Consider the following 23,709-nt stretch of genomic DNA (forward strand, 5'->3'; position numbering starts at 1 on the left):
ATAGTATTGTATTGTAAACAAGTCTTTACATGCACATATACCTGCTGATGCATGATGGACTTCTCAACAATGCACAACACGCTTGCCTGCCAACACTTGCTTGTTAAGAACTGTCAGTGGACTTGACCACTGATTGGTTATAACTTGCATTTTGTGTGTTTATTATCTTCTCTTCTTTCCTTATGCTCCCACTGCTCCTTTATTTTTATTCAATGCCCTCCAGTTGCACCCAAGGCTACTACCACCACCCGCATTCGTTCCAGAGCCCCCTTCAGAGGGTGGCATTGCACACTGTGAGAACCTATGGATATGGCTAGAAGACAATAAGATTTGTCTTAACAAGCAGGCCTTTGAAGCCATTTTAAAGGACAGGGCTTTGTGAGATATATGAGGCGACTTTTGCAACTAAGCACAAAAACAAAATTGTCCTTATTTTTAGCATTCTGTAGTTTACACATGGCTATTTAGGGATAGAGTAAAGTAATCATGATATTTATAGTAATAAAAATGATTTTTAATGGTATCCGAGGTGGCTAACAGATAATAATGTTTGTTTCCTATAAATCTTTATAAGATGTCATTCTGAGGAAAGAGGTAAATTGGGAATATATGCCTTGATGACTTGTTTTCAGTGTCAGACAGAAATCCAAGTTTCCCAATTCTTTATCCGGTTGTTTTATTTTCAAGTTATACCTGTGGAGAAACATGACTCTGGGGCTTTTGAATATTTACTTCAAAGATCTCTATTTTCTTAGTGTGAGTAACCTCTACCAATTGTAAATCTGAACTCCAAAACACTTTAGTAGATTTTTTCATGATTTTATTTGTCTGAAAAAAAAAATTGTCTCACTTAGTGGTTAACCTTTTGGCAGTGAGCTTCTCTGAACTGTTGTAGTCTGCAGAGACAGTCTGTAGCTAAGCCCATACTTGAGGCTTTCCAGATTGGTAGAATCTACCATATCTACTGATTTGAGGATATAGCCTTCAGGAATCCATTGTTATCTGACCTCCATTGCCAAGGTCAGTCATGAGAGGAGGCTTTAAATGGAGGCTATTTGACATTTGATAAATCCCATTAGAAATGAAAATGAAACCTAGGAAACTTTCTTGACCAAAACAACAACTACAACACCAACAACAACAATAACAAATACAATTTATATGACACTAAAAAGGTTGCGAAGCACTTTTAATGTCATTTAATCCTCTCAACATCTCTGATATAAGCATTACAGATATTTATCTACCTAACAGACTATAAGCTACTGGAGGGCAGAGACTGTCTTGTTTTGGTGTTTGTAACCTCAGTGCCTAGCTTAGTGTTTGGCACAGAGTTGGTACTTAGTAATTGCTTGCTGAAGGAATAATGAATCACCACTGTACCGATGATGAAGAAAGTGAGCCTTAGAGAGAGAAGATGATTTGCTTGTGGTCATAGCTATTAAGCATCACAGGTGAAATTCAAACAGAGCTTGCCTCACCCCAAGTCCAGTTCTTTTGAGGCTTTGTGACATAGTGGATTGAGCATGGGATATGATTTCAAGGAGACTTGGGTTTAAATTATGCCTTGGGCATTTATTATCTTGGGTGACTCTGGGAAAGTACTGTCACCTTTCTTAACCTCAGTTTCCTCATATGTAAAATGAGGGAAGTTGGAATCAGTGATTTCTAAGGTCCCTTGCAGCTTGAAAGGTGTGATCCTAGGAACTCTCCCTGCACCTCACTGCTTGCCTTTCTTTTGAGGCTTCAGCCCCTTGAATTTGTAATCTCTCAGGTGAGACTTTAAAGTATGTGTATATACCTACATAGTGGGTGCATATGTGTGTGTTTGTGTGTGTCCATATCTGTGTAGTGCTTGTGTGTATGCAGTCATGTACATATGCATGAGCTTAGGTGCACGTGCATGTGTGTGCATGTATGTTGCATGCACACACATGCACATGTGCTACATTGTTGTGCTTATATGTGTTGTGCATATTGTGTGTATGTGTGTTTGTGTGTACATTGTGTGCACATGTGTGCTTGTGCATATGTGCATGTGCATGTTGTGCATGTTGTGTGTGCGGGTGTAGCAAATTGATTTTTCATAGTCTGAGGAGGCAGTGTGGTTCAGTGGAAAGAGCAGAGACCTTGGAGTTGTAGGGCCCAGCAAAGCCCATCACGAGCTGTGTCCCTTGACAGTTTGCTGAGCCTTGCACTTTGTGGGTTGGATTAGATGCCCTGAGGTACCTTCTGGGTTTAGGTCCAGGCTCTTCTGAGTCTGTGAATGAGCACAGACATCGCAGTTTTGGACCCTTCTCTGCCAACACTTAATGAAGACTTCTTTTAAACTTTTTGGACCTTAGTTTCTTCAATTATAAAATTAAAATTTCAGGCCTCTTGCTACTAGATGGAAGTGTGCTAGAATCTCAGTGAAATGTGTGTGTATTGCCTGTGTTGTCCAGCAGATGGCCTGACATACTCAGAGTAGCTATATGAACAGATGAATTAGTTTTTAGAGAAAAACAAAAAATTTTTTGGTCACCATCTAGCTGGAGAAAGCATTACCATAGAGAGCCCATTGAAGCCCATTGCTCAGCATTGTGCTTTCATCAGAGTCAGATAGCTGTGTAATGTTGACATTATGGTTGCCGGGGAAAGTGCTGTGGGTTTGGGAGTCTAAGGACCAGTTCTCCTTCCCTTTGTCGCTCACTCTTGGTGGGACCCTGGGCAATTTTGCTTCCTTTCTTTGCTCTTCGATTTCCTCATCTGCAAAATAAAGAGTTTGGGTGTGATCTCTACAGTCTCTAAATCTGAGATTGTTGTATGATCCTGAGTCCCCTAACATCTCTGAGTGTCAGGTTCCTCATCTGTAAAATATGAAGAATAGCACTCATGTTGCCATCCTTACAGGATTATTGTGAGGAATTCATTTTGTAAATGTTAAGGTGCTATGTGAGAGTGAGTTGTCAAATATTTAAGCAAATTTTGGCAGACCCAGTTATCACTCCTTTTTTGGATTTAGCTTTGTTGGATTTATTTAAGATATAGTAGGACAGAGTCATAACATGGCTTGTGCAGCAAATTAATACTTTTACTTTTATCCCTGTGTTGATGGCCCTGTATTAGTACAGAAGAAAACTCTTCCATACCTTAGTGCCACAGTTTTTAACATGGGGTCCACGGACACCTAGGAGTCTGTGGATCTGTTTCAAGGGGCCTGTGAATTTGGATGGGGAAAAATTATATCTTCATTTTCACTAATGTTTAATTGAAATTTAACATTTCCTTTAATTATGAATTTTATTTTTTTGATAATTAATTTATTTAATTTTAGTTTTCGACATTCACTTCCATAAGATTTTGATTTCTCATAAAGTCACTAGCTTCCAATTGCTCTATTCTAATTTTTAAGGAAGTATTTTCTTCAGTAATCTTTTGGACTTCCTTTTCCATTTGACCAATTTTGTTTTTTTTCTTCAGTAATCTTTTGGACTTCCTTTTCCATTTGACCAATTTTGTTTTTTAGGGCATTCTTCTCCTCATTAGCTTTTTGGACCTCTTTTGCCATTTGAGTTAGGCTATTTTTTAAGGTGTTATTTTCTTCAGTTTTTTTTGGGTCTCCTTTAGCAAACTGTTGACCTGTTTTTCATGATTTTCTTGCATCACTCTGATTTCCCTTCCCAGTTTTTCCTCTACTTCTCTTACTTGCTTCTCAAAATCCTTTTTGAGCTCTTCCAAGGCCTGGGACTGATTCATATTTTTCTTGGAGGCTTTGGATGTAGGAGCTTTGACTTTGTTGTCTTCTTCTGGTTGTATGTTTTGATCATCTTTGTTACCAAAAAAAGATTCTATGGTCTGACACTTCTTGTGAGGTTTGCTCATGATCCCAGCCAATTACTTGAGTTATAAACTCTTTATTAAGGTAGAGGTCTGCTTCCAATGTGGAGAATATACTGTCCCAAGCTTCGGGGGTTTGTACAGCTGTTTTCAGAGATACTTCTAGGGACCCATAAATTTTCAGTTCTTCCAAGGTGCTATGATCAAGGGCGAAGCGTGTACTCCTTTCCTGGCCTGTACTCTGGCCTATGAGTGATCACACGTACTCTTTTCTGTCTTGGAATTGTGAGGAGGATTTCCTCTCCACCGCCACTACAAGCTCCACCAGGCCATCACTCCTCGCCCCAGGACTGCCCCTCAGAACTGTGACCCAGATCCAAGCATGGGCAGAGCGAGAGATTCCTGCCTCAGCAAAGAGATCCTTGCAGTCCCCCTCTGATCAGCCACTCGATTCCCCCTCAGTCTGTGGGCCAGAAGCTCAGGAGGCAGCTGCCGCCCCCGGGGCCAAGCTTGGGGAATGGGGTGGAACTCCACTGGGCTTCTCTCTTACCTTGGAGACAGACTTTTCCCACTGACCTTCTAAGTTGTCTTTGGCGTTTGTGGGTTGAGAGGTCTGGAAACTGCCACAGCTGTGGGCGATTCAGTCCTCTGTGGCCTGCATGCCCACGCCAAACTACACTCCTCTCCCAGCCCAGTGCAATATACCTTTCTGATCAACCATCCAGGTTGTCTTGGGCTGGAAATATGTTTCCCTCTGTCTTTTTGTGGGTTCTGCTGCTTTAGAATTTGTTTAGAGTCATTTTTTATAGGTATTTGGAGGGGTTTGGGGGAGAGCTCAAGCAAGTCACTGCTTTCACTCTGCCATCTTGGCTCTGCCCCCCCCCCCAAGATTTTGAGTTTTAGATTCCCCCCTCCGCGACCAAGACGGCATACAATCTGATAGAGGATCTACATATACATGTTAAGCATTTTCCCGCTCATCATGAAGTAAAGAACAATTAGAACTTATGGGAGGAACCACTAGAGTGAAGCAAGAAAACAAAACAACAAAGGAAAAGGAGAGCAAATAGTGTGCTTCGATCTGCATTCAGAGTCTATATTTCTTTCTCTGGGTGTGGATAGAAATTTCCATTGTGAGTCTTTTGGAGTTGTCTTAGATTCTCGCATTGCTGTGAAGAACCAAGTCTATGAAAGTCAGTCATCCCATAATATGGCTGTTACTGTGTACAGTGTTCTCCTGGTTCTGCTCATTTCATTCTGCATCAGTTCATGTAAGTCTTTCCGAGTTTTGTTTTGTTTTGTTTTGTTTAATTCTGCCTGCTCATTATTTCTCATAGCACAATAATATTCCATTACATTCATATTCTACAACTTGTTCAGCCATTCCCCAATTGATGGGCATCCCCTCAATTTCCAATTTTTGGCCACCACAAAAAGAGCTACTGTAAATATTTTTGTATATATGGGTCCTTTTCCCGTTTTTATGATCTCTTTAGGATACAGATCTAGAAGTGATATTGCTGGGTCAAAGGATATCCATAATTTTATATCCCTTTGGGCATCATTCCAAATTGCTCTCCAAAATGGTTGGATCAGTTCACAACTCCACCAACAATGTCTTAGTGTTCCAATTTTCCCACATCTTCTCCAACATTTATCATTGTCCTGTTTTGTCATGTTAGCCAATCTCATAGGTGTGATGTGGTTCCTCAGAGTTGTTTTGATTTGCATTTCTCTAATTAGTAGTAATTTAGAACATTTTTTCATATGACTATGGATAGCTTTAGTTTCTTCCTCTGAAAACTGCCTGTTCTTACCCTTTGACCATTTATCAGTTGGGGAATGACTTGTATTCTTATAAATTTGACTCAGTTCTCTATATATTTTAGAAATGAGGCCTTTATCAGAGACACTGGGTGTAAAAATTCTTTCCCAGTTTTCTGCTTCCCTCCTAATCTTGGATGCATTGCCTTTATTTGTGCAAAAACTTTTCAATTTAATGTAATCAAAATTGTCCATTTTGCATTTCATAATGTTCTCTGTCTCTTCTTTGGTTATAAATTCTTCTCTTCTCCATAGATCTGAAAGGTAAACTATTGCTTGCTCTTCTAGTTTGCTTGTAGTATCAATCTTTATATCTAAACCACGTGCCTATTTTGACTTTATTTTGGTATAGGATGTACGATGTTGGTCTATGCCCAGTTTCTACCATACATTTTTCCAGTTTTCCCAGCAGTTTTTGCTAAGTAGTGATTTCTTATCCCAGAAACTGGAGTTTTGGGATTTTATCAAATAGTAGATTAGTATAGTCATTGACTGTTGTGTCTTACATACCTAACCTATTCCACTGATCCACCACTCTGTTTCTTAGCCAGTACCAAGTAGTTTTGATGATTGCTGCTTTATAATACAATTTAAGATTTGTTACAACTAGGCCACCTTCCCTTGCGTTTCTTTTCATTAGTTCCCTTGATATTCTGGATTTTTTGTTCTTGGAGATTAATTTTATTATTGTTTTTTTTCTATCAATTATGAATTTTAAAAAGTTATTCTGAGAAAGTATCAGTAGGCTTTACCAAAATGCTGAAAGGAGCCAAAAAAAGGTTAAGAACTTCTGCCTAGTAGATGATTTCATGAATACTCTCAGCTAGACTGGTCTTCAGACAACAGACAGACACATCCTGTGTAACTGGGTCTGTACTCAAAACCTTTTTAGTTTGATATAGGATCTGTTAGAGACTGCTCAACTGGCATAACTTTTGAGAACCTGTGGTGACTACCATGCTGTGAGGAGGCACTGGACAAATACTCTGATAGAGGAATAAATAAACACTGTCATTTAATGTCCTTCTAGCACTAAAGGAGGGTGTAATCACACTGAAAAAAGGAAGTTTTTCTGAACCATTAATATCCTGTACAAGCCATGTTATGACCAGGTCTTGGTATATCTCAAATAAATCCAAGGAAGCTAAATCTGAGAAAGTAAGTGCTCACTGAAAAGAGTGATAATTAATAATTGCTTAGTCTTAAACAAATTACCAAACCAAAAATTGTTAGGCCTTAAACCATATACCATGAGTAACAGGGGCATAAGGTGAGAGAGTATGTTTTTAATGCCTTCTCTCCCAGTGTAGAGTTAATTAAATGCATCAATTTTCTATTTAAATGACTTCATTACCATAGGGCTTTGCTATTGCATGATTTTTACACTTAGGCCAAATCATGGCCTCCAGCACATAACTCTGTGATATATCTGCTGTGCCCTGGATAGTCTGTAAAAGCTATTATTTTCATATTCCAATGGCAGTGTTCTTAAGTGATTGCTTGGCATTTGCTATTAAACATTTATTAAACTCCTTCTATGTGCCAGGTACTGTGCTAAGCGCTAGGGATCAAAAAGAGGCAAAAGACAGTCCGTGCTCTCAAGAAGATTACAGTTTAATGAGGGAGATCACATTCAAACATATATATATGCAAAGCAAGCTATATACACAGAAGAAATAGGAAATAATTAACAGAGGGAGGGCACTAGAATTAAGAGGGATTGGGGAAGGCTTCCAGTATAAGATGAGATTTTAGTTGGGACATGAAGGAAGTCCAGGAGGTCAGTAGTTGGAGTGTAGGAGCAAAAGCATTCCAGATGTGGGGGATAGCCAGAGAATGTTTCTGTCTAAGAGGTGGAATATCTTATTTGTGGAATAGCCAGGAGTTTAGTTTTCCTAGATCGAAGAGTACGTGTTGGGGAATGAAGTGTAAAGTCAGAGGAAGCTAGGTTAGGAAGGGCTTTGAATGCCAAACAGAGCATTTTGTATTTGATCCTGGAGGTGATAGGGAGCCACTGGACTTTGTTGAGTGGGTGGGTGGGGGGCGGTGTGACATAATTGAACCTGTGCTTTTGGAAATAACTTTGGTGACAGAAAGGAGAATGGATTGGAGTGAGAAGAGACTTTTGAGGCAGGGAGATTGATCCACCAGCCAGCTATTGCAGTAATCCAGATGTGAGGTGATGAGAGTCTGCATTAGAGTGGTTGACAGTGTCTCCAGAGGACAAAAGGGGGTATATTCAAGAGATGCTGCAAAGGTGAAATTGACAAGCCTTGGCAACAGATTGGCTATGTGGGGTAAGAGATAGTGAGGAATCCAGGATGACTCCTAGGTTGTAAGTCTAGGGGATTAAGAGAATGGAAGGATTCTCTAGTATTAGGATGATCTATAGAAATGGAAAAGGTAGTGGGGGGGCAGTTTAAGAAGAAAGATAATGAGTTTTGTTTTGGTTATATTGAGTTTAAGATGTCTGGTGGGCATCCAATCCAAGATATCTGAAAGACAATTGGAAATGTGAGCTTGGAGGCCAGCGTAGAATTGGGGCAGGATAGGTAGATTGGAGAATCATTAGTATAATGATGGCAATTAAATCCGTTGTAGCTGATAAGATCACCAAGAGAAGTAGTAAAGAGGAGGAAGAGAAGAAGGCCCATGACAAAACACTGAGGGGCACAGTTTGAGGGTGCAACCTGGAGGAGGATCCAGCAAGGGAAACAGAGAAGAAATAGATAGGTAGGAGGAAAACTACAAAAGGGTGGTATTCTGAAAACTTAGAAGACGGTATGAAAAAGGAGAAAGTGATCAACAGTGTCAAAGGCTCTAGAGGGGCCAAGGCATTTGAGGATAGAGAAAAAGTCCATTGGATTTGGCAACTAAGAGATCATTAGAGGGGCAGCTAGGTGGCTCAGTGGATGGAGCACTGGCCCTGGAGTCAGGAGGACCTGAGTTCAAATCTGGCCTCAAACACTTGACACTTACTAGCTGTGTGACCCTGGGCAAGTCACTTAACTCCAATTGCCTTGCTTGCCCCCCCCCCCTCCAAAAAAGATCATTAGTAACTTACTTTGGAGAGAGCTGTTTCAGTGGAATGATAAGGTCAGAAGTTGGATTGTAAGGGGTTAAGAGGAATGAGAGGAGAAAAAGTGGAGGCACCTACTGTGGACAGCCTTTTCAAGGAGTGTTGCTACAAAGGGCCAAAGAGATATAGGATAACCTTTTGGCATATTTGGAGCCTCAAAAAACTGAGGAATGTATTTATCAGTCTCTTTTTTCCTAGAACTACTCAGTGTAAAATAGGAGGTAGTAAGTGGCAGAGTCAGTATTTGAAACTTAGAATTTTCTTGAATTTCCACTGTACATACTGTACTCTTTCCTCTGCATCACAATGTTCTCTAATTATTAGATCATTCTCTTGAAAAATCATTAATTTCATTGAAGAGACCCTGTAATATTCTTAGTGCAGTCAGCTTGGTATCATCTTTAAATGGGAGCAGCTGGAAGATCTCACCATATTTAGGAAATCTTCACGAGTGAACTTTGCGTTCATTGGCCCTGTGCCTCTGCTTATACCATTCCTTATTCCTGGAGTGCCTTCTCCCTTATCACTGCCTCTTGAAATCCTACCTAGTCTTTATGACTCATTCTCTTTCCCTAAAATACCATCTTTATCCAAATCTTGCACATAATGCAAGAGTTAGTCCTAGTCCCATATCCTTCCAAAAGCTTTTTCCTGACCTTCCCAGTTCAAATTTTCCCCTTCCTCTGAACTTTTTGCTGAACTGACCTTTCTGGTTCAACTCATTTGAATTTTATCATTTATTGATTTGTTAATTATCTGCTCATGTGTATATGTGTTTTCATATTCTGATAGATTTTTAGCTCCTTAGCGATAGGGGCTGTTTCTTATACAGCCTTTTATACTCCTTTGTGCCTAACATAGTGCTTAGAACATCTTTGTGCGCTTGGTGAATATTGGTTAATTGATTCATTTTTGGTTTGAGCAAAATTTAAAAGATGAAACTTACAGACCATCAAACCTTACCTTTGAGATAAGTTACCTAGTTTAGCTCTTTCATCTTATAGAGGGGGAATGAGAGCTCCTAAGAGGTTGTGACTTTTCCATGATCATGCAGATGTTATTGGCCTGATGTATGAGGGAACCCAGCAGTAGTCTTTCAAGAGGGCAGTTGGCTGGGAGACTAATCAGGATATTTTGATATAGATATGGAAATTAAAGAGACTCTTATTTACCATTTTTACCTGGTGACTCCGAAGATTCTTCATTATGAATAGCATCAGTCAAATAGCCAGTTTTGTCTGATGCCTACAAATCATAAGATCATGTGATTTGTGAATTTGTGGTCCCAGGTGTTTGGGAAGTCACTTAGATATCCCATTATGTTTTACTGTTATGAGGTGCAGAAATTGGAATAAGCAGCATTTTTTAAAAGATTGATTCTTTAATATTTTTAAAATTAAATTTTATTTTTCCAGTTAACAAAAATTTATTTTCTCCTCCTCTTTCCTACTCCCTCCCTATTGAAAAAGAAAAACAAACCATTATGATAAATAGGCATAACAAATTCAAGCAAAACAAATCATCTCATTGTTTACATCTAAAACTGTGTCTTCTTCTGTACACTGAGACCATCACTTCTCTGCCAGGAGTTGGATAGCATGATTAATTAATTACTTCTTCTCTGGAATTGTGGTTGGTCATTGTATTGGTTAGAGTTCTTAAGTCTTTCAAAGTTGTTTTTCTTTAAGATATTGTTGCAATTGTATAAATTGTTAACCTGTACCCACTTCACTCTGTATCAGTTCCATGCAAGTCTTCCCAGCTTTCTCTGAAACTATCCTCTTCATTTATTTCTTATGGCACAGAAGAAATCTCATCACATCCGTATACCATAATTTTTTTAGCCATTCCCCAAGTTGATGGGTACCCCCTTTATTCTCAGTTTTTTTTTCCATCACAAAAAAGAATTGCTATAAATATCTTTGTAAATTGGACCATTTCCCTCTTTCTGTGATTTCTTTGGAGCGTTGCTCATGCTGGTATTGCTCTATCAAAGGGTGTACACAGTTCAGTGACCTTTGGGGTATAGTTTGATAATGCTTTCTGTAATAGTTGGACCAGTTCATAACTTCTTCAGCATGTCTTTCCTCAGCCCCTCCTACATTCGTTATTTTCCATTTTTGTCCATTTTGCCAGTCTGATGGATATGAGGTGAACTCTCAGAATTGTTTTAATTTAAATTCTCTATTAGTGATTTAGAGTATTTTTTCATGCTGCTATTGATAGCTTTGATTTCTTCCTTTGAAAGCAGAACAGGCAACATTTAACCCATTTTCTTTTGGATGTGAAGAGATACCTGGAGCATACATGCTGAGAGTTCCCAGCTTCAAATTGCCAGTTCATTGGGATATAGCTGAACACTGTGGAATGAAGAGACTTTGTATAAATGAAAGGTGAAGGAGGCAGCAGTTTGCCTCATATAACATTGAGTTACATTTGCTCCCAAAACATGCCTTAACATTCCCCTATGTTATAGTTTTATCAGCATAGCAGTGGATGTAAGTAGCATTGATGTGAATTGTTGTCATGATGAGTCTTGGGATCTATTCCAAAGCTATTTGCTTCTTAATTTCATATACTACTTCATTTATGTGGTACTGCTGAAACAAGAACCAGTAATGCTTTCCTTACTTTGAATTTTTTTTTGTATTCTATTTCTCTTTTTGTATATCAAATATTCTGTTTTTTCCTTTTTTTATATATCAGATATTCTTTTGGAATACTATCAAATGCCTGTTGAATGCTATTGAATCTTTAAAATCCTTTTAACTCTAACTTAACCTCAGATTCTGAGTAATACTGCTACTTATGATACTCTTCTCAGATTTTTGCCTTGGTTTTTTTTTTTCTACTTTATTAATAGTATTTTATTTTTTCCAATTACATGTAAAGATTGTTTTAAGCATTCACTTTTAGAAGATTTTGAGTTCCAAATTTTTTTATCCCTCCTTCCCTTCCCTCCGCCATGCTCAAGACAGCAAGCAATCTGATATAGGTTATATATGTACAATCGTATTAAACATATTTCCACATTAGTCATATGATAGAAGAATCAGAACAAAAGGGAAAAAACCAAGAGAAAGAAAAATGAAAAAAGTGAAAATAGTATGTTTTGATCTGCATTCAGACTCCATAGTTCTTTCTTTGCATATGGATAGCATTTTCCATCATCAGTCTTTTGGAATTGCGTGAGACCATTGTATTACTGAGAAGAGCTAAGACTATCAAAGTTGATCATCACACAGTGTTGCTGTTGCTGATAATGTTCTCTTGGTTCTGCTCACTTCATTCAGCATCAGTTCATGTAAGTCTTCCCAGGTTTTTCTGATATCTGCCTGCTCATCATTTCTTATAGTACAATTGTATTCCTTTACATTTATATACCACAACTTGTTCAGCCATTCCACAATTGGTGGGCATCCACTCAATTTCTAATTCTTTGCCACCACAAAAAGAGCTGCTATAAATATTTTTGTACATGTGGGTCCTTTTCCCTTTTTTATGATCTCTTTAGGGTACAGACCTTCTATTGGTATTGCTGGAACAAAGGGTATACACAGTTTTATAGGCCTTTGGGCATAGTTCCAAATTGCTCCCCAAAATGGTTGATCAGTTCACAATTCCAAAAACAGTGCATTAGTCTTCCAAGTTTCCCACATCTTCTCCAAAATGTATCATTTTTCTTTTCTGTTATATTAGCCAATCTCATAGGTGTGAGGTGGTATTCAGCTTGGTTTTTTAATATTATGACCTATTATGTCTTCACATGGTACCCAGCCACAGGAATTTGTTAAAGTTAGTAAAAACCCAGCACTTGGTCATATGCTGTTTATTTTGCCTATTGTTTTATGTCTTAATTATTTTTTATTTGTATCTTTAGTCCACTAAATATCTTTCTGCATTTGTTTATGAGTCATTTTTCCATTTTGAAGATTTTTGATTTGTTAAAGTAATGTAGTCATGAGAGGAAAAATGACAAGATAAATGTGTTTATAGATCATTTAATCTTTTAACTTGTAGGAATTACAAATATCATGAGGGAGTTTTTAGATATTCCTTCTTCCTCATTTATCTTGGGTAGTTCTAAGGAAAAAAAGCAATAATTGTATCCAGATCATTAGTCTGCCTTTATAAGCCATTTGAAACCTTGAGATTTTGCTAAGTTACCTACTTTGGGATTGTGTCCTTTTCAGTTTCTGGATGGAACCTCTTTCAGGTTTTGTGAGAATGATTTTTTTTTAGAGAAGACAGATGTTCCTACCAAGCAGGTGTTCTGGAGAATTGTTTTAATCTTTAATATTCTTCGGTTCTTATGAAATACTAAGCTGAACTTTATGTGGGCCATGTCAAATATCCTCGACTGACAGTTTAAAGAAAAAAAATTAGAAATAATTTTTTTAAGTTAGCTGTTAATGTAACAGCCTTATTTTACCAGATGGATTTTAAATCAGCTGTGGAAATTAGCCCTGGAATCCAGTTTCCTATAAAGTGGACCAAATCTAAAAGAAATCACCTAGTAGGCAAGTAAAATTTTTAATACAATTTGGTAATTCCACTGCTGTGTTTTATATTAATCTTCTTTAGACTTAATGGTACACACTGCCTTCAGATGTAGTATCATTTTATAGTGTTAATCCTGTCAACTTTTATTACTATTGGGTCCTGTTGGCACACATGTGGTTTTTTTGTTTGTTTGTTTTTTTCTTCTGCTTCACCTGAGGATCCATTTCATGGAGTTTTTAATTTTTGAAATTTGCTGCTTTTATAGTTAAAATAGTTCCCTGGTCAGATAACTGCTATATATGCAGGTGTCATTGATTTAAAATTATTGATTCTCTGCATTTCGCAGAAGAAATTGGATATTTACAATAACAATATATCCAGAGCACTTTTGAATATGTAACACGTTTAAAGAAGCAATTACAATCTTTTAGAGAAATTGTACTGGGTTTAAATGAACAAATTTGATCTCTTTGTGTAGGTGAGAAGACATTCAAATTAATTGAGCAAACATTTGTAAAAGACTTAGAATTTGTAGAACTTGGTACAAAGCTCTTGAGAAGATACAAAGGTAGATAAGCCATGGCCCCTGCCTTCATGGAGCTAATAATCTAGGATGCATAGATAAATACCTGTAGTTCACAGATAAAAACCTGTAGTTTTTGTCATGTACCTAAGAGAAATACAAAGAAAATAACATTTGTGGTCTGAGGAGGAACACAAATTTAGAAGCATTGTATTGCTATAGTCACTCTTTTAATGATAACTAATTTTAAAAGGGAAAATTGGAGCCGATTTTATTCAAACTCCCAGCCTCTCAAACAAACACCAGTAATTTGTTGTTGTTCTTGTAAATTAGTATACATGGACCAAATGAAATATTACTTCTTCCATGATGGATATATAACCTCAGATTTTTTTTTCTCCCAATGTAGGTCAGCCTGTTGTGCTCTCTCAGCCGACCATGGTCCAACTACAGGCACCTGGAATTCTGCCTTCTGTTCAGCCAGTCATTGCTGTCACTAGGGGAACCACTCAACTACCTAACCAAGTGGTGAATGTGTTACCAACCCCTGTAGGGAACAACCCAGTCACGGGCAAACTGTCCATGGCTAAACCTATCCTGCAGACTACCACGAGAGGTGTGGGCTCAGATGTGAGTTTCAGCCATTAAGTGCTTCGCTATCAGATATTTTTTACTTTATTTTTTGGTGTGTTCTAAAAAAGATTTATCATAGTTTATCTTCACTGTTAATCTGCACTAGCTGAAATCATTATCTCTTCTAAAGGGAGTTTTGGGGATCTAATCCAGTGAAAGGTTATACTGAAGTTATGTAATCCAATCCATAGTGGAAAGAAAACTGGATAAAGGGCGAAAACAAAACTGTTATGTTAGAATCCCAAGTAAAAAGATTATAAAAAGTATGGAATAATTTGATCCAAAATGAAAGTGTAAACTTTGTGCACATCTCCCCCTCACCAGAACAATCTTTTTTCCCCAAAAATGTCTTTTCAAAAATTTATTTATTTATTTTTAGTTTTCAACATTCACTTCCATAAGATCTTGAGTTTTAACTTTTCTCACCTTTCTCCTGCCCCAAGACAGCATGCAATTTGATATAGACTCTGCATATACATTCATAATAAACATATTTTCACATTAGTCATGTTGTCAAGAAGAATAAGAACCAATGGGCAGAACCACGAGAAAGAAGAAACAAAATAAAATAACAAAAGAAAGAGAGCAAATAGCATGCTTCCATCTGCATTCAGACTTCAGAATTCTTTCTCTGCATGTGGATAGCATTTTCCCTCATGAGTCTTTTGGAGTTGTCTTTGATCCTTGCATTGCTGAGAAAAGCTAGGTCTATGAAAGTTAGTCATTGCACAGTGTGGTTGTTACTTTGTACAATGCAGAACAATCTCTTTTAAAGAGTTTCAGGTTTCACTAATTGAAATTGTTTGGCAGTTCTTCATATAAGAATCTATAGTTTTGGGGTTTTTTTTAAAGCAATATTTATATTTAACATCCTTTTTGGTCATCTGGAGTCTTCTTATTCCTGCATTAATGATAGCTTACCCCTTACATCAATTAGTAATCCGTTATGATTATTTGGTATTTTGTGATATTTCCTGTAGTGCATCCTATTTCTTAGTTGTTTTGGGGGGTGAGGTGGAGAGAGAACTGCTTAACAATGTCTAAATCTCAGAAATGTTTTGAGTATTACCTCTTTCTAGCCAGTTAGAGCACATGGTCAGTTATCTTATACTTTTTGTGCACTGAAGAATGCACAAAAGAAGTGGAAACACCCCCACTATATTAACTAATAATTAACTTTCATTGGCTAATAAATTTGATGGAAGCATGAGAAGGAATATGCCAGTCTGGATTTTCTAAAATTTGTTTTGCCAAAGCAAATTCAATGTGTTCCTTTAAAAGAAAACTGGATATAAAAAATTCTTAGTATGTTATGCTATCATCGATCTAAATATTACAAAGCACATTTTAATGCCCACAAGGTAGGTGTAATAGTATAGCTGACTGTTATTTGATTTTCTACTGACTAGGGCACTATTAAGCAGAACCTTATTCAATCCGTGTGTATCAAGTTAATAAAAGTACAACAGATGGTCTCTGGCAGTGGAGTGGAGAGAGCCTACTGCAGTTGGATTTGACGATTTGGGTTGGAATCTTGGCTCTGCTGATTAGTACATGTGTGACTTTTGGCAAATTGCTCATCTCTCCAAGCTTCAGTTTTCTTATCTACAAAATGAATTGATTAGAGGTGCTATGAGGTTCCTTCCAACTCTAAGTGCTAAGTTATTATCTCATGATGATGTCCTAACAGTCCAAAGACAGACATACTTTTCTATAAAAAGAAACCATCTAAATTTTATAATGAAACTTGTGTGATCCACCCCTGTATCCTTTCCAGACTAGAAAGATAGCTTTTATTTCAGTGAAAATGAGGAAAATCAATTAGCAAGTATCTATTGATTGCCTACTGTGTGTTCATTGATTGGCTAGCTACTGAAAAGATGGATAAGAATTACAGTTAGCATTTACATAGTGCTTTAAGGTTTGCAAAGCGCTTTACAAATATTATGTCATTTGATTCTCACAACAACTCTGGGAGCTAAGTATTATTCCCATTTTACAGATGGAGAAACCAAGGCAAACAAATTACTTGCCCAGGGTTCCTCAGATATTAAGTGACTGAGGCTGGATTTAAACTTGGGTCTTCTTGACTCCAGATTTAGTGTTCTGTGCATTGTGCCCCCAGCTGCTTTGTACATAGAATTTCTGTTCTGACAAGTGCAAGGGTTATATAAATTTAGCCATTTACATAACAGATTATAGCACTGTCCATTTATATTTTCTAGGCTTTTATGACCATACCATTCCAGTACTGATAGCTATTATTTTCAAATGGAAGATCTTTATGGGAGATTTTTATCAAAGAAAGATTAAATTATGTTCAATATTTTTAATGTCAAGTATATTTTATTGTATTTTAATTCTTTGGCAATTATAAATAACCCGAATACTCCATTCTCCAGTCATGTCAGATAATAAAGAATTTACTGTGTATATGACTTGCAGAGGAGGTATTTGAAATAGTTTCTCTTCATCATTCATTTTCTCTAGGAAACTTTATTATTAAGTATATGTGACAGTAACTCCCTTTATAGTTTAATGGAGGGATAATTGGTTATAAATGTGTATTTGGTTAAATGGGGCTGCTAGGCGGCACAGTAGATATAGTGCCAGTCCTGGAGACAGGAAGACTCATCTTCATGAGCTCAAATCTGGCCTCAGACACTAACTAACTGTGTGACCCTGGGCAAGTCACTTAACCCTATTTGCCTCAGTTTCCCCCTCTGTCAAATGAGATGGAGAAGCAAATGGCAAACCACTCTAGTGTCTTTGCCAGGAAAACTCCAAATGCAGTCATGAAGAGTCGGACATGACTGAAAACGACTGAACGACAACACTTTGGTTATATCTACACGTGTTACTTGATTGCTGTTGTTCTTTAGTTTTTTTCATGTGTATTTATTCCCTTTCCTTCATTAGGATTAATTTTCTTGAGGAACCAAAGCTTTCACTTATTAAAATAAATCTATTAAATATAAACTGAATTCTGAATATACTAAGCTTGGCAAACGCTGCCAAACAATTAGTAGAGTGCTCTGCATCCATGGATCTTCCATAAGTAATGTAAACTATATGTGTCAGACTTACTTGTGCTAAACCTGTTATTTCCTCTAAATGATTAAACCAGATATCTTTAGAAGCATCTGTATAAATATACAAATTCTGTGACACAGGAGAGGAATTAATAATTCATTTAAATGTATTTTAAGCACATGTTAGATGCAAGGGCCTCTATTCAAGTCCTGTCCCAGCACCCTGTTTTATTGTGTAAGTTCAGGCCCTGCCGTACCTTCTCAACTTAGTAAGGCCTATTGGTGAAGGACTGGGTTTGTCATCTGAAGAACAGCTTAAGTTTAGAGAACTTCATTGCTAGAAGGTTGGTTACCAGGTGGTAATTTTTTTTTTTTTTGGCCATAGACACAAAGAATAAATAAATGAATGAAAAAAACATTAATTAAACTTACTTATTAAGTGCCTAATGCTATACTAAGTGCTTAGGATACAAATATAAAAGTGAACATACTCTCTTCCCTGGAGGGTTTACTTTGTAATAGGAGACAACACTTACGGGGGTGCAGTGGTGATAGAAGGTTGTGTTAGTTTGGAAAGTTAAAAGAATGGCAAATAGAATCATAGCAAAGCATATTGACATACACAAGGATCAGTACCAGTTGATTCTGTTATTGTTCCAGAACTGGAAAAGGGAGTAGTGGTGGTAGAAAATTGATGGGAATATGGGAAAGGCACTCATGGGGCAACATGATGGCTAGTGAGGAGATGACTAGCGTGTGAAGTGAAGTATGGCTGAAGCTGGGCCTAGGAGTAGTGGATGATTGAAGCAACTACCAGTCAGGATATTGGGCCCTACGGTGAGAATTCTGCAAATGAAGGGATGAAATCCTCTGGGGCTTGATTTCTAGTCTGGGTAACATGATCTGATGGGGAGATGGCACTGGAGACCATTTACTGAGATTAAGAAAGATTGTGATCTGTATTAGTCAAGTGACTCCTAACACATATTTTTGAAATATTGAAATTAATAATAATACAATAGCTCACCTTTATATAGTACATAGAACTTTACAGAGTAAGTATGTACAATGCCCTGTTCTGTTTCCTAGTAGCAATAATTAGTTGGCAGCAATAACTAGTGAGCACACAAGGCCAGTTCAAGCCAGAGGAAGCTTCTGTTTTGAGGAAATTCAGTAAAATTCAGCCAGGAGAATTTAACGTGGAATAAATGGGCAGGTGAGAAGCTGAGCACATAATAGGCACTTAATAAATACTTGCTGATTGATTAAAATTATGAGAGGAAAGCTAATAATCTAGTGGGGAGGACCAGACTGACATGAATTCAATTGAGCAAATATTTATTAAACACCTATGTGTTCTAGGCTCTGGGGCTATAAAGAAAAAAAAAACTCTTCAGCTTACATTCTATTGGGGATAAGACGATATGTAAATACATAAGCAAGTAGCATGTGGAAAGTATAGTATGTTATATGGTTTTTTTTTTACTGGTATAGGAAATAAGTGTCTTGGGATTTTAGAGGAGGGAGAAGTAATCTAGGACTAGTGGTTGGATAAGATTTTATGGAGGAATTGAGAATTGAGTTCTTTAAGCAGAGATTAGGTGACCAGAAACCTTGAGGGAAATCTGGTATTTGGGATGATTAGAGATGAAGGGTGTCTGAAGTCCATGCAGGTAAAACACAAGACCAAAGGCATGAATGAGTAGGTGAATAAATGTGTGAAACAGTTGTTAAACAATTAGTATGTGCATGGTACTGTGGACACAAATATAAAAAGTAAGGTAATCACTGCTCACAATGAGCTTAAATTTCTTTTTAAAAAATCAATTTTATTTTATTTATTTATTTCAGATCTGAATTGTCTCCCTCCCACCCTCCCCTATTGAGAAAGAAAAAAAAAAAAACAACCCAAAACCTGTTACAGGCATGGGTAATCAAGCAAAACAAATTCCCACATTGGCCATTTAAAAAAAAAATGTATGCCTTAATTTGCATTCCGAGTCCATTACCTCTTTATCTTGAGGATGGTAGCATGTTTCATTATGAGTCCTCTGGGATTGTGGTTGGCCATTGTGTTAATCAGAGTTCCTAAGTCTTTATAGGTGTTTGTCTTTATAATATTGCTATTTATAAACTCTTCTCCTGGTTCTGATCACTTCACTTTGCATCAGTTCATGCAAGTCTTCCCAAGTTGCTCTGAAACTGTCTCCTTTATAGTTTTTCACAACACAGTATATTTCATTACATTTCACCATTCATAATTTGATCATCCATTCCCCAAATTATGGGTTCCCCTTTAGTTTCCAATTCTTTGCCACCCCAAAAAGAGCTGTTACAATTATTTTTGCACTTATGGATCTTTTTCATCTCTCCTTGATCTCTTTGGGTGTAGACCTAGTAGTGGTGTTGCTGGGCATAGAGGTATGTACTCTTTAATAGCTTTTTGGATACAATTCCAAATTGCTTTCCAAAGTGGTTGGACCAGTTTATAGTTCTACCAACAGTTTATTAATGTACCTGTTTTCCCATAGCCCTTCCAGTCTTTTTCATTTTCTTTTTTTGTCTACTTTGCCAATCTGATGGGTATGAGGTGGTACTTTATAATTGTTTTTATTCGCATTTTTTTAATTAGTAATTTAGAGCATTTTTTCATATGGCTATTGATAGCTTGGATTTTTTCCTCTGAAAACTTTCTTTTCATTTCCTTTGACCATTTATTATTCGGGGAATGGTTCTTATTCTTATAAATTGGAATTAGTTCCTTATATATCTTAGAAATTAGTCCTTTATCATAGACATATGCTTCAAAGATTTCACCCCCAGTTTCCTGCTTCTCTTCTAATTTAACTGCACTGGTTTTGTTTGTGCAAAAATGTTTTGATTTTATTTAATCAAAATTATTCATTTTGCTTCCTGTGAATGACCTTAAATTCTAATAGAGGAAGACAGCACATATTGGTGAATGGTAGTCAGGGAGGGTTATGTTGGTCAAGGAAGTCACAGGAGTGATGACTGGAGTCATAGTATAATTGAATGAGATATCCTTTCCAGGAATAGTAGTATTAATTTGATTACTGTCCCCAGAGCAACAGATGGGCGATGAAGAAGCATAGTACGAAGATACCTAGGGAGTAGCATGATGGGTCTGGGCCATGGCTCTCTATGGTGAGTGCTAACCAATCAGTCAGAAGCCCAGTGACCCAAGGTGGGACCTGAATAGAATGCTTTGTAGGGAATAGTATGGAGTTAAGTATGATTGTCTTGGGGAATTGTATTGGAAATTAGTTGCATGTAAGCACTTGTAATGCTTATCTCCAGCCGAGTGTTGACAGAAAACATTTGTTAATTGTTGGTAGAAAGCTAAGTTATTACCTGGAAAGATTAACATTCAAGAAAGAGAATTTTAAGGGCAGCTAGGTGGCGCAGTGGATAGAGCACCGGCCCTGGATTCAGGAGGACCTGAGTTCAAATGCGGCCTCAGACATATAACACTTACTTGCTGTGTGACCCTGGGCAAGTCACTTAACCTCATTGCCTAGCCAAAAAAACAAAAACGGAGCAAACAAAGAAAGAGAATTTTAAGATACTCCTCCTTCCTTAGAAATGCAATTTCAGTACATTTTGAAATGATAAAGTTGTTTTTCTTCTATAGAGCTTTCTAAAGGAATAATAACTAGTGATTTCAGTCTTCATATGTATTTAGGAAATCTATTTTGAAAAAAAATTGAGTGAATAGTATAGTTAGATGGATCTGTGACCTTGCTGTTGAGTGTATTCTCTCTGCTAGTGTAGATTCCAGTTCATCTCTGACTTTTTATCTGCTATAATTCTTGTTTGTGTCTTTTCATAAATCCTTCAGAATGAATCTATCCCCATATGCTAGATTCCTTCTCTAGATCTTTTCATAGTTTGTAGATTCTTAAGTTAACCATCTTATCTCTTTATTTTACAACATGGTTGGCCCACCTTTGTTTCAGTTCAAATATGATGCTCATTGCATCACTTTTTGTGTGCAAGGCATAGTTTGATAATACAGTCTGTTTCTATCTGCTTCTTTCTAAATTTCTTTTGGGGGCATCTGTTATATGCCTTCTAAAAGTGTGAATATGGTCTGAGCTTCTATTAATAGAATTTTTGTGACTTTAGTGTCAGTCCTTTAGGTATTGAAGAAATAGAATTAACTTGAACAGAATAAGGGCAAAAATGTCCTATTTTGACTTATATATTTAAACTCTTTTCCTCTTTATTTTTGAATATTGTTGCTGTTACTATTATTGGAGGGTTTTGTGCAAAGTAGCTAATCTGTATATTGTTCTGATTATTACTTAAGTCATCCTTTATATCATTGTTTCCTTTCTATGACTCTTCAAAATTGATATTCAGCAGTATTATTCAAGAAATATTCAAGTATTATTTAATATAAAGGTTCTAAAGATTAATAGAGTATTTTTCTGAAGTGACATACATATGCTTAGTACTTTTTAGACCACATTCCGTAAGTATGGTGAATCTTTTTAGTCAGTGTTGAGGATGAATTTTCTTTTTTTTTTTTAATAATGTATTTATTTTTAGTTTTCAACATTCACTTCCATAAGATTTTGAATTTTAAATTTTCTCCCCCTTCTTCTCCTCCCTCCTTCCCAAGGTGTTGTGTAATCTGATATAGGCTATACTTATACATTCATATTAAGCATATTTTCACATTAGTCATGATGTATAAAAGAATTAGAACTAATAGGAGGGATCACAGGAAAGAAATAACAACAAAAGAAAAGGAGAGCAAATAGTATGCTTCCATCTGCATTCATACTCCATATGGATAGTATTTTCCATCATGGCTTTTTTGGAGTTGTCTCAAAGAGGGTGAATTTTCTAATGGAGGTTCAGCATTCTCTCAAGTGGTGGAGCAGCACTCTGATTTATCAGCCAGATAAACTCTAACTACTCCTCTGTAATACAGAGGCAAGCAATTTTCAGAAGACTCAGAAAGATAGCTTTTGTTTGGCCTTGCAGTCCAAAGAACCTGCACCTTTATTGATTCCAGCAGGAGGCATATATGCATTTGGTAGCAGAAAGTCCTAAAAATGGCCAGGGGATCCATTGCATATTAAAAATGTTTATGTAAAAAAAAATAAAAGAACTATATTTTTTTTTCCTTAGTTTATTGTGAAGTGCTTTTAAATCAAAAGCTTGGGGGGAAATTTGGAACTTGTCAAAAAAAACCCATTGGTCTTTTATGACTGGAATGTTGACATAGTTTCTTTCTTATACCCTCATCTGGTTATTTTCACTCCCTAGAGCCCAGCTACTGCCATGAACAAAGTTCTTGGCATCTCATGTCCTGAAACAGCATTAAATGCCATAGTTTCTATTATGAAACAATTTCCCTGGTTTAAATTATATTCCCATTCTTGTTGCAGATTGCTGGTAAAACCATTCTTCTTGAGCCCTAACTTCTTTGGAAATTTCACCTAATATTTTAAAAGGAGCACAGTTTGTTATTGGCTCTGTTCCTGATGGAAAAAGCAAACACTGGCTCTCCACTTGGTATGGAAATTTTCCTTAGGAGTTTCTTTGTAAATGGCAGTCCTAGAACTACAAAGGACACTTCATTGGAAAGCATGCCTATCTCTTTAACATCTGTTAGGTCATTGAATTTTCCCAGGTATATCAGTTCCATTAATTAAAAACAGATACTCCGTGTTTAAATTTGTTACATTCATTGCTATTTCTAGTCACCATGATTGTCATCACCAAGATTTATGAGCATGCACAGGGTGGATGATATACCAAGTTTATGTACTAGGTTGTATTATTTGGGTTAACTATTTTTCTTTGAAGAGCTTTGAGTCCTGTGGTGAGTTGAGATAAGATAGAAATCATATGTAAATAAACGAATTGTAAACTATGTGTTTATGGAGTACATAGATCACAGGAAAATCTGCACAAGAACACAACTTAAGATGGGAATTGGAGTAGTGAGCTAGTAGAGCTGAATAGGCTTGGATGCAGTAGGTAAAGTCTGAGGTGAACTTTAAAAGACTTTGAGACAGAGGAGTAGTATTGGGCTGCGAGAGTTCGGCTCAAACCAGGCTAAAATGTAATTGAGAAATCTTTAACAAAATATGTAAAAATAAAATACAACCTAGATAATTTTAATTTGTGGTTTTCTAAGTCAGTACGCAGCCCTTAGGGATCCATTTGTATTTGAATGTAACACCACTGCTTTAAGAGACAGAAAAAAGGAAGACCCGGGCTATTCTAGTTTGACAGGATCTTCTTTGGTAAGGAAGCAG

General features: G+C 36.9%; 1 protein-coding gene across 3 annotated transcripts in view; it reads left to right on the plus strand.

Annotated features, from left to right (window-relative positions):
• The window catches only part of ATF6 (activating transcription factor 6), a 208,241-nt gene that overhangs the window by 22,826 nt on the left and 161,706 nt on the right, over positions 1-23,709 (plus strand). For all 3 annotated transcript variants that reach the window (XM_027868414.1, XM_027868415.1, XM_027868416.1), the window contains one exon: positions 14,158-14,378. In XM_027868414.1, coding sequence (XP_027724215.1) covers positions 14,158-14,378 — 221 coding nt within the window. The remainder of the gene's footprint in view (positions 1-14,157; positions 14,379-23,709) is intronic.

The sequence above is a fragment of the Vombatus ursinus genome, unplaced genomic scaffold, assembly GCF_900497805.2.
Source record: "Vombatus ursinus unplaced genomic scaffold, bare-nosed wombat genome assembly UNPS02014789.1, whole genome shotgun sequence".
NCBI classification, from domain to species: Eukaryota; Metazoa; Chordata; class Mammalia; order Diprotodontia; family Vombatidae; genus Vombatus; species Vombatus ursinus.